This window comes from Mandrillus leucophaeus, unplaced genomic scaffold (genome assembly GCF_000951045.1).
Source record: "Mandrillus leucophaeus isolate KB7577 unplaced genomic scaffold, Mleu.le_1.0 Scaffold558, whole genome shotgun sequence".
In the NCBI taxonomy this organism is placed as follows: Eukaryota; Metazoa; Chordata; class Mammalia; order Primates; family Cercopithecidae; genus Mandrillus; species Mandrillus leucophaeus.
In genome coordinates, this window is record NW_012106008.1 from 1,707,784 (window position 1) to 1,725,049 (window position 17,266).

The 17,266-nt window shown below is 41.6% G+C and overlaps 1 protein-coding gene across 2 annotated transcripts in view; it reads right to left on the bottom strand.

The window, feature by feature from the left end:
• The window catches only part of LMX1A (LIM homeobox transcription factor 1, alpha), a 154,745-nt gene that overhangs the window by 31,632 nt on the left and 105,847 nt on the right, over nt 1-17,266 (bottom strand). For both annotated transcript variants that reach the window (XM_011998131.1, XM_011998130.1), the window contains exon 4: nt 16,547-16,779. In XM_011998131.1, coding sequence (XP_011853521.1) covers nt 16,547-16,779 — 233 coding nt within the window. The remainder of the gene's footprint in view (nt 1-16,546; nt 16,780-17,266) is intronic.

Below are 17,266 nucleotides of genomic sequence, written 5' to 3' on the forward strand. Positions count from 1 at the left end.
CCTAGGAGTTCAAGACCAGCCTGGGCAACACAGGGAGACCCAGCATCTAAAAATTTTAAAAATTAGCCAGACATGGTGGTACACAACTGTGGTGCCAGCTATTCAGCAGTATGAGGTAGGAGAATCACATGAGCCCAAGTGGTTGAGACTGCACAGAGAAGTGATTGTGCCACTGCACTTTAGCCTGGGTGACAGAGCGAGACCGTCTCAAAAAAAAAAGAAAAAGAAAAACTACCCAGTTTTAAACCCTCAGCTTCTCTGTGATTCCCAAATCCACATCAGACCTCTGCTTTAAATCCCAGATCTATGCGTTCAACTGCCCACCAAATGTCCACAGTCACATGGTCCAAAAAAACCTTCAAAGCCAGCATGCCCCACTTGAATTTTATCTAGATCCCTGGTTCTTTTCTGAACATTCTATCTCTTCTTTTAACAACACTATTCATAACATTTAGAATTCTCAGTCATCCTCAACTTCAACCACCCTTCCTGTATTTCATAGTCATTTAAGTTCTAGAATTTAAGCTCCCTGATGGGCAGGTGCTTTGCCTGTTTTGTTCATCGTTTTGTCCACAGCACATAGAATGATGCCTGATACATTAGTAGGGATTCACTAAGTATTGAAGGCATAAATGAATGAATAAATTCTCTGAAACCCCTCTCTAAGGTCTGCCTTGGTTCAAACCTTCATCTCTCACTTGCAACACTGCAATAGTCTCCTGACCAACTTCCCTGCCTGCAATGTTACCCCAACTCCAATCCATCCTCGCTACTTCTCTTTTGTAAAAAACAGACAGAATAACATCACAATCCTGTTTACAAACTTCTGATCTGACTTCCCACAACCATCAGAGTATATTCAAATAAGATATACAAAATCCTTCATATTTTGGCATTAATCTTACTGCTCACTCACACAGGATCTCAGTGCTCCAGAGCAATCCTACAATTCAGTCCTTCCTCTCATGCCTGGATACAACCCTACTCTGCAACTCTGTACAGGTTAAGTTGCATTTTCTAACAACATACTCATTTTCATTTCATTGCCTGCAAATTACTTGCTCTGCCAAGTCCTAGTTACAGTTTCATACCCATTGTGAAGCCTTTTCCAAATAGTCCCAAGTACTTTGCCCTAATATACATATACGCACCCCAAGAGGAATGATAGGGCCAGTCTCTATGATCTCATAGCACTTTATATCTCTACTATAATATTAATGTATATTTTATTTTATTATAATTATTTTGTTATAGGAGTTTCTTATCCCCTGAGGAATCTGAGGGTCTGGAAAAGAGAGGTGGTTTCCATTCCTCTTGTAATCACTAGTATCTAACCCAGAGTCTGACAGATATAGACAGGCTTTCAAAATGTTTGCTGAACTGGCCTCAATTTAATTTAGTTAACATCAATCAGAGAGCAACGAATAAACAAACAGCCATGGACTTAGTGAGACTAATTCTCTGAGGTCTTCACCGCCAAGGCCAAACTAAAAACTAAAGTAATTACTTGGGTAGATGATTCATGAAAGAAGGAAAACCATTTGCATTTGAATGATCTAGTGAGGATTTTCTGCTTATTGATGTTTCTGGAATTTTTCAGATAATGGCTTCAATTCTTTGATTCTTTCATGGTATAGAGAGTAGGCCAGAAAGTTAATCTAACAATCACTCTCCCATCTGAAACCAGGCAACTTTCAACCAGTCCTGTTGAACAGCAAACATCCATAGAAACCAAGTTTTTTGAATGTCATAATGTGGAGGTCGAAGGGCCTGCAATGTTCAGATTCAGCACTTTAAAGAGCTCCTAAAGAATGCCAGGAGGTGTTCAGCTGCTTTCCTGATATTTAAATCACCTCGCATCTGGCCACCATTTATTTATGCCCTTAGATTTCTGAAGGTTGGGGTATGAAGGACAGACAGAGCGTAGGGGGCGATGCAGTCGATAGTATCTGTAGCACAGTACCCAGAAGGCGCGGGAGTAAAGACCAAACCAGGAGTCAGCTCAGCCCAAAGGAAAGCAGAGTTCAGGTAGCGACGGTGTCTTGTGCGTTTCTTCCCTAGTGCATGTGCGAGGAGGGCTGGAGGCACGAGCGAAAGAGGGAAGGCAATCTCGGTCTCCAAAAAATCCAGGCGACTCTCCCTGTCAGCACAAGCGCTCACACGTGCGTCCACGCGGACACACACAAACTCACACACACTCACACTCACATACAAATAAATCCCCAGCACCTGCCTCGGAAAGCCCTCTCTCGCAGGCTGGCCCGAAGGCGCGGCTCCGCCAGCGGAGAGCCGTTGGATTTACCGTGGCATTACTTTTAATTAACTCTGCGGCGCGGCGCGGGGAGCGCAGGGTGGGCCCTAATCCCGGGCCCGCCTGACGTCACCTGGGAACGCGCGGCGGCGCGGGGCGGCGCGGACCCGGGACGACCTCGCCGCGACCCGGCCGCGCCTCCGCCCGCGCGGGGCTTTGCTCCGCGGGAATTAAAGGAAGGAGAAATGTTAGTACACTTTTAATTGGAAACCGAGTTCTTCTTTCAGAGCGGCTTGTTTACTCAGGATTGGGCATTAGAACTCAGGGGAGGCTCTAATTGAAGTGACGGCTTTGGAGATTATGGGGAACATATGGCCCTACCGCCGGGCTCTTTATCTGCATTTTCTCATAAAACTGCCGTCCGTGTGTGTTTCTGCGCCTGGCCTCTTGCATTTCTAAGGGGCCTTTGAAGAGAGGGCCGAATGCGCGCGGGGGCTTCAGGCACTTTGCGCTCCACGGCGGGTCCCGCAGCCCGGCCCGAGCCGGCCCGAAGCTTCGCTCCGAACTAGACTGGCACCGACGCCGCCCCCAGCCTGAGCGCTGAGAGGGAAAACGAGAGCTAGAAAGGAAAGAAATCGGACTGGTGACTGCCTGGCAGGGGTGTAATTCAAACTGTTGTGAGCAGCCGGCAGGAGGGAGTTGCCAAGGTAACGGGAGATTCCCACCCGCCGCCCTTTCGCAAGGCCCAGGAGAGGGAAGCCTCAGCGTGCTGGGTTGGGGCCAAGCCCGTGCACATAGGATACTGGGAACACGGGTATCTTGGGACAGAATTACATTTCTTTTTCCCTATCATAAATCAATCAAACAAATATCAATCGTACAGGCTTGCAGACTCCACCACCAATCACCACACTGTGGGTTCTCTCACCCCCACCCCTGCCAGATTCTCGCCATATCTAGAGATGCCGGGTCAAATACAGGGCACATCGTTAAATTTGCATTTCCAACAAACAATAATTTTTGTATGGCATGGGACACATTTATACAAAAATATTATTCATTGTTTATTCTTACACATGGATTTGTGTTTGCTGCCTCTCACAACCCTAACTACACCTGCTCACTCTAAGCAAAACACTGCTTTCTCTTTTAACTCCAGAGTCCGTGGCCCAGCACCAGGGTTCTGCAACTGAAAGAATGGCTGATTAAGGTATCTCAACTCCATCCCTCTGAGCTTCACCTTCTCCTGGGGCAACGGCTCTCAAGCCTGCTGCACATTAACTCACTTAGAAAGCTTACACACAAAAAAAAATCCCAGGCTGCACCCCAGACCATTAAATCCGAAGGTCCATTCCATAGGAGTTCAAAGTTTTTTTCGTTTGTTTGTTTTGTTTTTTTAATACATAAGTAGAACAAGTCTTATAGGGTAAATACTTTGAAGGGAAACTCAAGAATATGATATTGTTTATCCATTTATTTAGTTATTGATGGTTTCCTTCTACAAGAATGTAGGCTGTGTGAGAGCAGAGATATCATCCCAGCACCTACCATAGGACTGCTACATAATACTCTGTACTCAAAAGTATTTGCTCGCTAGTCAAACCGCATACACTTCTCTGTGTTCCACATCCCAAACCTAATCCTTGCCCCATGTAAATGCTCAGCAAATTCCTATGGATGGAACAGATGCTGAGTTAGTTCAGTCACTGCTTTCCCACCTTCACTGATTCCTAAGAAGGAATGCTTGTACACTGTCTTTTTTTTTTTTTTTTTTTTTTTTTTTTGAGACACAGTCTTGCTCTGTTGCCCAGACTGGAGTGCAGTGGCACAATCTCGGCTCACTGCAACTTCCGCCTCCAGGTTCACACCATTCTCCTGCCTCAGCCTCCCAAGTAGCTGGGACTACAGGTGCTCTCCACCATGCCGGGCTAATTTTTTATTTATTTTTATTTTTTTTATTTTTTTAGTAGAGATAGGGTTTCACTGTGTTAGCCAGGATGGTCTCGATCTCCTGGCCTCATGATCCGCCCGCCTTGGCCTCCCAAGGACACTCTATCTTGAATATCATCACCACTATCTTGAACACCACTGATCCCACCTAGCACACCCATGCCACACAATATGCAAATCCCTGATCAGGATCACAAAAACAGAAGCAAAACAAAAACAAAACAAAAAAACCCAAGCGTGCCTCCAGGTCCCAGCGTGCAAACCTGGAATTGGACCACTAAGAATCCAGATGGTTCTAAAGTTACCCAGTTTTCAATATATTTTTACAGCACCAAATAGCAGAGTACCTAGTTTGCCACCAATCCTTAGTAAACTGGACTTTGAGGGTCTTCCTTGGTCACAGAAACCAGGGAACAGGGAAATATTGAAGGTGATTCTTCCATTTGCTCAGTAAACTGTCTAAAGCATCTTCAGATCCAACTTGAAACCTCTTGATGGAAATCCAAAGTTAGTAGGCTTGGCTGGAATGTCAGTGCAAGAAAACCAGTGTCTTCCCTGCACCTCCTCCCCGATCTTTATTACACAATAGAAAGTGAGTCCCTGGTCATTTAGCTCAGATATGAAAGACTGAAGTCATGGGTTGGCTCTGCATGTCCAGAGACTACACTCCTAAAATTTACTAGTCATACTGCCCCATCATTGTACCCAAAGAGGACCCAATGTAAAGGTGGATAGAAGCACATTGTCATCATTGCCACTAGAAAAACAAAATTGAGTTCATTTCTCTGAAGAGTATAATTGTAAAAGATGGTAGGACATTACAGGTCAGCTTGTAGAAGAAGCACGTTAGAAGAAGTTTTGATATGTACCAATTTACTTCACTGTCGTGCTTTTATTCATTTAACTGATGGCAGCTGTGGTTTGCACAGCTGATACCTCTCATCTGGACAAAAATTCAACTGATTTTTCCTGCTACTATCAAATAAGCCACAGGAGCAGAAGAACCAGAAGTTTGTTGAATAGTTATAAACATGAAACAAAAAAACAGTAATAGTATCTTATGTGCACTTTTAAAGTACTTCCTCATTCACATAGCACATTGTCTTTAGATCCTTCAAAGCCTCCTATTGCCTTAGAAGAGGTACCCATGAGATGTACAGTGATAGTGATTAGTGATTAGGGAGGAACTGGAGGTTAAAAAACAAAGTGAACTTGTGACTGATTTTGAAAGGGAGTGTAAACTCCGTTCAAATCACCTTGTTTCCATTGCTTTAATTATATATGAAAAGGTCCTTCAGTTGGGGTCTCTAAGGTAGTAAGTCCTAATGAGTACCTGGAGCACTGCCATAGCCAGCCAGAAAGAGCTGTCAGTGAAACATGAGAACAAAACATAAGGTTCATTTTCCTACACACATACATTTTAAACGACTAGGCAACACAGCATAGTGTTTAATGATGCAGGTGCTGGAGCTAGACTGGATGTGAATTCTGGTTCTTTCCATCGTTAGCTGTAGGACTGTAAGCAAATTACTAACTTTTCCATGTTCATCTTCCTCCTCTGTAGAATGGGAATGATAACATTGCCTTCCTCATCAACTTGGTGTGCTGAGTAATTCATGTAAAATTAGTTAATTCATGTAAAGTGCATAATTTAAAGTAATGCTTTGTGCACAGTAAGAGCTCAATAATTGTTGACCTCATTATCACCATCATCATGCAAAAATCACAATGATCAGTTGCCCATTTGGCCAATTTTATTTTTTACAGAGGTGGAACAGGAGAAATGAATGCACACAGATAACACACTACTGCTGATTAAATATGCTATGAAACAACTGCACTAATATTAACTTATGATTTTATTATTTATTTTAATCAAAATTGTTGTGTGAACACATTTTCAAAAATAAAGTACAGTCAGACAATGCATTGTCTGAACCTGTATATTGCCTGTAACTTTTTAAGCACTAAAGATAAACTTTACCCAACTCATAATTATAGCAAGGACCAAACCCCTCTGTTTCAGTATCAAGTGTCCTGACTCGGTAATTGGTAGAATTAAGTTCTTATTCTGGCTTATCCCTGACTCAAGTATCCTGTGTCTTTATTTCTCCCTCTACTTTATGAAGACAAAACAAATACACTAGAAGACAAAAGTTCAGCACCGAAAAGAAATGCTTAGCCTCAAACTAAGAGCAACAAACAATTCTGGTAGTGAATTTTATGGCAGTGATACTGTGTAAGAGACAAATCTGTTGATTTTGAAAACAACCTGAAAGGCTCAGGCAGTTCTAAGTGCTTCTTGCCTATCATCCAGAGATACCAGATTAATAAATCAGAAAGTGTTCATGAAGACCTTTGTACTAGTCATGATATAAATATGTGTACTCTTGATGTCTCCTTAATAACAACAATAAAAATAGACAACAGTTATTACATGTTTACTGTACTCAGGCCACTTCACCAAGCCTTTGGGCCCAGAGATGATATCGTTTGTGCCTTCTGTCTTATTCACAGCACCTGGCACAGTAAGTATCATTAAGACATATTTATTGGCTTGACATTTAAGGAATTTATACCAATTCCAAACCCTGGGAATAGGTTTGCAAGTAACTGTGCTTTGAAGCAGTGTTTTTCAAACTTCTGGTTATGACCCATGAGTAGCTTATGAAATTACTACAGTGGGCTAAAAATAGAATTTAAAATAAATGGAATAGAAAATATCAGCACATAGGGCAAGCGGCAAGTCAGTCTAAGTGTTGAAACTTATATACTCACATATAAATGTGTATACTAGCTTATGATAAAAAATGTATTTTTTACTCAGCTGTAGTTAAGATTTTCTGAAAAGTGCTACCATAGAGTCTTTTGAAAACATGGCTCTAGAGAAAAATATAAAATATGATTTAAATATGTTTCTTCACAAACATGTTTAGCAGAGTAAATACCTACTCAAGATTTTTTTTTCTTTTTAAAGTGGCTCACCCTTCTGCTTCTTAAAAAGAAGAATGGCTAGATTGATCTCCAAGCTATGTCCCTTTTCCCATCTGCCAGCTCCTTTCTATCACAAAGCTGGCCCCTGTTCCCCTGACATTAAGATGTTGGCTTTGAGATGTTTTCCTCAACTGTGCTGCTCAGCATTCACTATTCCTCTGCCGTTCTTTTTCTGCAACTAAAACATAGCATTTAGCACAGAGTCTGACAGAGTGTGGGTGTCTGTAAGAAATATTTGTTGAATTAAAGGTTAGTCAGGTGGCCGCCTGGAAGGACATAAATAGATTATGGCATGTAACAGAGTAATGCTAGCAGGCCTACTTAGGAATAGAGTAACTCTGGCTCAGCTGTACACTGCATTCATTAACTGTCAGGTTCAATGTCCTGTCTGGACTCAAAGACTCCAGTTGCAAGAGAAAAGTCAAGTCCACTCCAAAAGCAACTCATTCAAAGATGGGAGACATACCATCACCCTCAGACCAAGAGGCACAGACAGCTCCACCCCTAGGATAACTATATGCCAGGAAGTATAATGTTTAGGAATAAGGAAGACTTAGGTATTTAAAACAGCTCAAATAGTGACCAGTGTACACATCAGTTTTCTGGTCTATTAAAGAAAGGTAGCTACGTTTGATATATCCTTCCCATTCTTGCTTGAGATTTCTATTAAATCTCAGAAATAACTTCAAGACTGTTTTTCCCCCAGTCTTCTGCATTGACTTTCCAGGATGCAACAACACTAGCTAGCTAGGATGTTCAAAAACCAGAAAGTGCCTCTGAGACACACAGGCCCTATGATATGAATCAGCCCATCTTTACTTTATGCACCCTAGCCACCCAAAATGACAGGCCCTTTCTGTACCACCTTGAGGTTCCCAAGGTATGCTATCCATAAGTGCCTAAAACCAAAGAGCAAAGACGGAAGAGGAGATACTTGCAAATGATGGATCTTTGGTGAAATAAGCTTATGACCCATGAGCCATCCATAACTACACTAGCTCCCACACTAGGAGATAATAATGGTAACTGTCATTTATTGGACATTGATCAAGTTTCAAGCCCTTGATTTTCATTACCTCTTTTTGTTCTACAGCAACCCACAAAGGCTGTATTGTAACTCCCTATTTACTGGTTAGGAAATAGAGTCCTGGAGAGGAGAAGTGACTAGTTCAAAGTCACACTGCTTGTGAGTGTAGGGAAAGCATCAAAGACCTGTCTTGCTTTAGATCCCATGCACTACGATATGGAGGACGAGACTTCTTCATAACCCTGCTGACCTTTTCTATCTTTCATTGTAAAATTCAGGACCGTGAACTGACAAGGATAATCCCAGAGAAGAGTCGGGCACTTTCCAGAATTTGTGAGTTAACTGCTGCTCCTCTAGTCTAATTTATTGGAGAACAAGAAGATTTCCAAGACAGGGTGGATGAAATACTTTTGAAATGAATTGGAAAAAAAAAAAAAACAGTTCCAAGGTTGTAGAAGGAAATTAAGACAAATGTCTAAATACCTGCAGTGGAGAGCATGACTCAGAATAGGAGAAAGAGACATATTACACAATGAGAGTGGCAAGCGAGGCATTTGGATCTTCCAAATCAAAACATCCTATATCCCATGGAAAATTAGGAGGAAGAAGGATTCACAGACTCCAGCAGATGTGAGGAATCTTCTTTTTGGCTTCGGCGAGAAGAAAAGTTACACTGGAAGTTGATGCTTCTTTGCCAAGGACATCAGAGGCCAATATGAATAGGACAAAGTGAATTTATTCACACAATAAGCAAACATTTACTGAGTGCCTATTGCATGCCAGGCACCATGCTAGGGCCAGATGAATGCAGAACACAAGGAGTGAAGCAGTATAAGCCTCACAGAGCAGTTCAGATTGCCCAATAAATGGAGGTCATGGAACTGCTGCATTAATCCAAAACATAAAGCATTATTTGCAGAAAGGGGCCCTCATGACTGGGACTTCGCAACCAGGCTTCCTCTGGGAAAATCCCTGTACAAAAGCAGAGCACCTAAAAGAGCCCTGCCTTAGCCAAGGAATAAATCCTAGGCATAATCTAAAATGCAAACTGGTCTTCAGGAAGAAAAAATTTTCAATGGTAAATAAAAAAGCAAAAAAAAAAAAAATAGCATTTGGATCCCATGGTGAAAGACACTAAAAGGAAATAAAGATATTGTTTGAAATAGCAAAAATGAAATTCTGACTCAACATTTTTTCAGTGATTCCAAAAATGAAGAAAAAAGGAAAGCAATTTAACATAAAACTAATTGCATCCCAGCACTTTGGGAGGCTGAGACAGATGGATCATGAGGTCAGGAGATCAAGACCATCCTGGCTAACACGGTAAAACCCTGTCTCTACTAAAAATAAAAAAATTAGGCAGGCATGGTGGTGGGCACCTGTAGTCCCAGCTACTTGGGAGGCTGAGGCAGGAGAATGGCATGAACCCGGGAGGTGGAGCTTGCAGTGAGCCGAAATCACACCACTACACTTCAGCCTGGACAACAGAGCAAGACTCCATCTCAATTAAAACAAACAAACAAACAAAAAACATAAAACAACTAATTGCAGCATGATGTACTGGATTCAATTCTGGAATGGATAAAGACATTAATGGAAAAAATTTCATGAAATGGAATAATGCCTATAATTTAGTTGAGTGTTATACCAATGTTAATTTCTTAGTTTTGATAAGTGTACCATGGTTATGTAAAATGTTAGCATTACAGGAAGCTGAATGAAGGGTATATGGAAACTTCTGTCCTATTTTGCAACTGTTTTGTAAATTTAAAAAACGTTTTTATTTTTAAAAGTTTTTAAAAACTGCTTCACAGGACACTCTCAGGTGACTTCTGACTTTAAAAGAAAATGTAACGATAAGAGGGGTAGATAAGTAAGAAATGCAACATGGACCAGCCAGAAGCCATGGTTACCCACAGCCAGGCCCCAAGCCCCTGCCTCCACCCCCAGGTCAAAAAAGCTAATGAAATCATGGGCTACATCAACAGAACATAATATCTACGACAGACAGTAATAACACTGTGCTGGTTCAAACCACATAAGGAAAACCGTATCCCCTTCTTGGTTGTACCTCTGAAAAAGATTGTAGATAGAAAACAGAAAGTCTGTAATGAGGGCTAGTTAGAATAATGAGGAAGAACTAGAAAGGAAAAGACAAAACTTAGAAAATATCTTAGCTCTCAGGGAGCATTTCTGTCTTGAACTTGAAGGGCTGCCCCATGTAGAGGAAACACTTACTTTGTGAGTTCCCAAAAGTACAGCCAAGACCATGGTTTGAATTTACATACGGAGATTGATGTTGGAATTCAATGTAACAATTCTGACAATTTACCCTCAGAATTGAAGTCAAGGGCCACTGTGATATTGTGGAATATATATTTGGTCTTCATCCAGTTTCTTGGCAAAATCTACTAAAATCCTTGAACACTCCATAGTGATAAGAGTATCTTTTGTAGGCTAATGGTAACTGGGAGCCCCTAGGTTCTTTCAGGATGGGGGCTGGTCACTGGAAAGACCAAGGCATGATTAGAAGGTTGGGACTTTCAGCCCCAGCCCCTAACCCCTAATCCTTCACCTCTGGGGAGGGGAGAGGGGCTGAAGGTTAAGCTGACCACCAATGGGTAATGACGTAATCAATCATTGCCTATGTAACAAAACCTCCACAAAAACTCGGAAGGACAAAGTTAGGAAACTTCTGGATAGCTTGAAATGTGGAGGTTCCTGGAGGGGTGCATCCAGAAACAGCATGGAAGCTCTGCACCCCTTCCCCCATACCTTGCCCTATGAATTTCTTCACCTGTCTGTTCATCTGTATCGTTTAAAATATCCTTTGTGGTAAATGAGTAAATGTAAGTAAAGTGTGAGCTGCTCTAGAAAATTTAGTGAACCTGAAGATGAGGTCCTAGGATCCCCAATTTATAGCCAGTGAGTTAGAAATATAGCTGACAACCGACTACTTGTGATTGATTGACCTCTTAAGTGGGATGGGGCCTGGCAGTCTTGTGGGATCAAGCTCTTAACCTGTGGGATCTGATGTTACCTCTAGGTGGACAGTGTCAGAATTAAATTGAATTAAGGGATGCCCAGCTGGTGTCCACTGGAGAATTGCTTGCTATGTGGGGAAAACCTCTACACGGCTGGTGTCAGAAGTGTTATGTGGAGTGGAGAGTAGAGAGGAGAAAAAGCAGTTTGGTATTTTTCTCCTCTATCTCTTCAACTCCCCATGATAGGAAGTGCTCAAGTAGAGGCTGGATAAGTATCTGATGTGAACTTGGACTGGATAAACTCCAAAGTGCCTGCCAATCTCAAGAGCCCGTGATTCTCTGGTGAAGGAGAAAACCACTTCTAGAGACTTACGTAGAAGTTTGTAAATGTTCGGGGGTCTCTCCTGGAGACCTTGGGCATCCAAGTTGCCCAGTGTCAAAAAAAAAAATCATCTGACTCTGGCTACAAATTCCATTCATCTGCTTGGGAGGCTGCTTCAAGGCCATCAGGAAAGCAGGGACCAGGACAAAAAGGCTTGCCCACAGCAGAAAAGGGCACACAGCAGTTGCAGATGTCCTGAGTTTGGTATCCCATCATGCTTTTGTGTAAGATCAGTCTGCATCACAGAACTATACATTTAAAAAATAATAATAATTCCAACTTCTGTTTTAGATGCAGGGCGTACATGTGCAGGTTTTTTACATGGGTATACTGCATGATGCTGAGGTATGAGGTACAAGTGATCTGATCACCCAAGTAATAAGCACAGTACCCAAGAGTTAGTTTTTCAACCTTTGCCCCCCTCCCTCCTTCCTCCCTCTAGAATCCTAGATGTAAGCCACCCTAGAGGTCATTGATACAGTCTTCCACCAATTGTAACTAAAATGTTAAGGGACAACCAGTTTATTTCCCATAAAGGCAATCCAGTCTGATCCTTTGTTAGACACAGTTCTACCCTATGTTGAACCCAAATCTGTCATTTCTTCCCCAGTACACGGGTCGGCAACCTTAGGAGTGACTCTCATATGTTCCTTGGCCTTATTTTTACTTAATACACCGAGTCTCTTTAATTATTTATGATTTAACAAGCTAATTACTCTCCTCAAGTTTCTCTCTCGTTAGTCCTCAAATGTATCATTTAAAATTAGCCCACATATTCTAAATATGCTCGGACCAGGGCAAAAAAAAAAAAATAATGCTGAAACTATAGTTACACATTAGGGACACTGTAGTTCTATTAATGCAGCATATGTCTGTTTTGGCTCCTGTTGGGTTTATTGTCAACTATAACCCCACGTGGAATTCGCTCAAAACAGGCACCATTTCATACAATTACAATTGAATTTTGGGAGGTGATGGTTAGATTTCATCTTGCTGTCTTTGTGCAGTTCTGCTAGCTTGTCAAAATCTTTTTGAACATTGAGAGTATCCACTGCCACACCAGCCTTCCTTGCCAGGTTTGTGTCATCTGTAAACCAAATAAACCTGCCTTCTGTGTCTTCATCCAAGTCATTGATAAAAAGGTTAAAGATATTAGATCAGTCATTCACTGAACAAACACTTATCAAACACCTACAATATATATGTATGGTACTCAAGACAGAAACCAGAGGAGGAACTGTATTTGTACTGGGGCAGATCCTAAAGTTGTCTGCTTTCTGTTAACAATGATGTGGACTTCATTCCATGAAGATTTAATTCAACTAATTAGGTACTTCTTGATCGCTTACTCTTCTCTTGACATCATGCTAAGCTTTGTTAAAGGAACAAAGGAACCAAAAGCTACAACCCTGTTCTCTAGAAGTTTGTCTCTTAGTAAAGAGGCAAGCTTTGGCACACAAAAAAATTTATGGTACAAGACAAGCAGCATTGATATAATTGACAAAATGAGTAGTCCAGGTAAGATATTTGATTCTGATTGAGACTTTAATGTCACTTCATTTAAAACTACAAAAATAATTACAGGTTTTTAGAGTTGAAAGGGATAACAGAGGTCTTCTAGAACTACCCTCCCCTCCCACCTCATCAATATTACTTTGAATGAATGGGGAGTGCTGTCTCTTGAGTAGTTTTACTCTTTGTTAGATCTAATAATTAGAATGACATTCTAGCATTTCCTGTGTTAAATCAAAAATTACTTTCCTGTACCTTTCTATCTACAGTGTAAACACTCAATAATTTTGTTGAATAATTAAATGAATGAATTATAATTCTGTTCTCTGAAACTGGAAAAAATAGGTCTGATCAAATCATTTGAAGACAATTATGTCCTCATTCAGTCTTGACTTCTCTATCCTAAACATACACAATTCCTTCATTTGATATGCTTTTGAGACCTCCTCATCCCCACATCATTCTTGTCATTCATATTCTGACTCTGTGCCTGGCATAATACAAGCACTCAAGATATGTGTACTGAATGAATAAACTGGAAAGCACCAATACGTCAATATCAGCCTCAAAGAGAAATTTCCATAACTGAAGGTATTGCTGAAAATGTGATCAGAAAGTGAATCTGTTGCAGTTCCCTGGTACTGAGTATTATAATTTTATTAATCTGTAAATGTTGCTTAGATCAGATAAGCTTTTGCTATTGCCTTTTTTTTTTTTTTTTTTTTTGCAGAGGTAGGGGCGTGGAGCCAATCCACTAATGCCTCATATTGATTTTGTAGTGAAGTAATATCTGTAAACCGTTGACACAGGGACTACTGAATAACTTAGTGATTAAGCCTCCAAACAAATGTTTATCAGGAAAGGCTAGACCGCAGCATTTATTTCTATGTGAGAAAGCATATCATATGGGTTTCTATGTGAGAAACCCATATCAAATGAAGGGATTATGTATGTTTAGGATAGAGAAGTCAAGACTGAATAAGGACATAATTGTTGCCTTCAAATGATTAGATCAGACCTATTTTTTCCAATTTCAGAGAACAGAATTATAATTGATTCATTTAATTATTCAACAAAATTATTGAGTGTTTACACTGTAGATAGAAAGGTACAGGGAAGTAAGTTTTGATTTAACACAGGAAATGCTAGAATGTCATTCTAATTATTAGATCTAACAAAGAGTAAAACTACTCAAGAGACAGCACTCCCCATTCATTCAAAGTAATATTGATGAGGTAGGAGGGGAGGGTAGTACACATCTTTCTATGGTCATGCTGGTATTCTGATCACCATAACACCTAAGCCCTTGGGAAATTAGAAATTCTACAGGATTCTAGGGAGGAAGTCTAAGAGGGTGGACACAGCAAGATACCTGGAGGAAAATGACAGGATAAGTTGACCTTTTAATACCAAGTGGTATACCCATTAGAATGGGCCCAACTGCCCCTGAAGAAGATACTCCATAAGTTGGTACCAGTGTTCCTGACAAGGAGAAATTTCCCTTAAATCAAAATAATAAATCCAGGAAAACCTAAGGCCAATAACACCAGTAGAAGTTGGGGCTTTCCTGATGTCAGCTTTCTTAAGGCTGCAAGCAAGGCCAGGCAAGAACCAACCTGGAGGTAAAGGGAGCAGAACACGGCTGCTACAAAGATGCTAACACTGTCTAGTGGATGTCAAGCACCCGCATTTATTGAACGCCAGGCTTTTTATATGCATTCTGTCTCATTCTCCAACAATAAACCTGTTAGTAGGTGTGATCATCACCATTTTATAGCTGGGAAGATTGAGGCTTAGAGAGATTCCAAAATTTGCCGAAAGTCACAGAGATATAGTGATAAAACCTGGCTAAGGCATCCCATCTGTCTGTCTCCAAAGCTTTTGCACTTAAGCACCATGCCATGATGCTTTTTTCTTATGTGTTTATTCACTCTTTAACAAAGAGTTTATCAGGCACCCTCAGTGCTCCATGCCTGTGCTAGGCCTGGGAATACAGTGGTAAATAAGACACACACTGTCCTTCACAGAGTTTAGCACTCTGAAAAGAATAAGAAACAACCAAACATGTAACTACAATGAAGTAAATATCCCAGTAGCAGAAGTTAAGGGTAAACTCACCCAGCATGAGGGATTAAGAGACCTTCCCGATAAAGTTGCCTTTAGAGGGAAGCTTAAAGGATAAGCTAGCAGGACAAAAGAGAGAGGGAAAGAGGCAGAGAAGGAATAGACTTTTAAGATTTGAGAGTGGGTGAGACACACTGACAGGTGCTAGGGCCTAGTAAGGCTGGAGTGAAGGATGGGAGTGATCAGAACCTCCCAAACAGGCCAAAGATATGGATAGAGTGAGGTTACAGGGGGCTTGGAAATGGACTGGAATTGGCAATGGTAAGAACTAGTAAGGTCACATAGATGTGACCTAATTGGATCTCACAGATTCCTATGGATAAGAGGAATGCTGGAGCTGTGTGGACCAACACTCCAAAAAGGCATTTCATGTTGAATGTAGTCAGTGTTAATTTAATGTAATTTGTCTGGCCTTGCGAAGCCTGCCCTGTAAAATCTCTGAACCTCTCCTGTCTTCTCTCTTTCGCCAACCCTCAAGGCAATAAGAGGGAGGGTCAAGTGGCTGATGAGGAGAAAGAACAAAATCATTCTAGTGCCTTTCTTTATGTGACCTGCCAAGCCTTAGATAGATTCCATCTTTCCCACTTGACAAATGAGGAAACAAAAGCTTAGGACAGTTTGGTGATTGTGGTAGACTGAATTATTGGTTCCAATCCATCATTCTCTTTAACAGTATTATGTATCTATACCTGGGCAGGGGTTTGTGGTGCATGGAGTGTATTTCTTCTCCTCTTGACTTTGGATTTGATATTGCCATTTGCTTTGGCCAATGGAATATTAGCAGACATGATGTGTGCAGAAGCTTGAAGTGTGCTCTGTGGTTGGGCATGCCTTCTTGCACTTTTACCACTCTCCGAAGATCATGCCCTGCAGCTGCTGCTCCTCAAACCTGGATCCTGGAATGAATGGCACAGAGTATTGCTAAACCTTGTCTACAGCCTGGAGCTAAGGTCAGCTGAGATCAGCAGACTCCAGGTAACTGGAAGCCTGAAGCAAAGTCCAGTTAACTCCAGTTAATCCAGACACGTGTGTGTGTGTGTGTGTGTGTGTGTGTGTGTGTGTGTGTGTGTGTGTGTGAAGTGTTTATGGTTGTATGCCATGGAATTTGAGGGTAATTTGTTATGCACCATCGTCATGGTAATCGCTGACTGACGAGAGATTACTCTGAGCTTACAAAGAAAGTTCCTGGAATACACAGAACTGCCTTGCCATGGAGCTAGGCTGCCCTGGAGGCTGGCCCTCTAGGGAAGAAACAATGCAGACAGCCACCCAACTCCACTCTACCCACCCCACCGCAGCCCTGCCCGCCACCTGGCACTCACCTGAGTCTGAGGCTGCTGGGCTCACCAGGCTGAGCAGCTCTCGCTCCTTCTCATAGTCCCCTTTGCAGAGCAGCTGCCCCTCCTTCAGAACAAACTCGTCACCCTTCTGAAGCTGTCGCTCGCAGACACAGCAGCAGAAGCAGCTCAGGTGGTATACACTCTTCTGGGCCCGCATAACAAACTCATTGGGAGCGATGGCCTCGAAGCAGCCCCCACATTTAACAGCAAACAGCCTGGCAGCAGGAAGAAAGGAAGTACACGCACCATGAGTAAAATCTGGCTTGGTCCTGGGTCTCCCCTGAAGTCAACAGCAAAAGGAGTTTCAAGAACTGGGATATGAATGTTAGAATGGAATGTACTTTAAATCCAGGTTAGTTATTCCCTATGGGTCTCCCCTGAAGTCAACAGCAAAAGGAACTTCAAGAACTAGGATATGAATGTTAGAATGAAATGTATTTTAAATCCAGGTTATTTAATCCTTGAGGAGATTGCACTGAAGCATGCAGTTGAGTCACTCAAAGACTGAAGAAGGGTGTCTGACTGGATAAAGGAAATGTGGTACGTATACACCATGAAATACTATGCAGCCATAAAAAGGAACAAGATCATGTCCTTTTCAGGGACATGATTGGAGCTGGAAGCCATTATCCTCACCAAACCACTGCAGGAAAAGAAAACCAAACACCACATGTTTTCACTTATAAGTGGGAGCTGAACAGT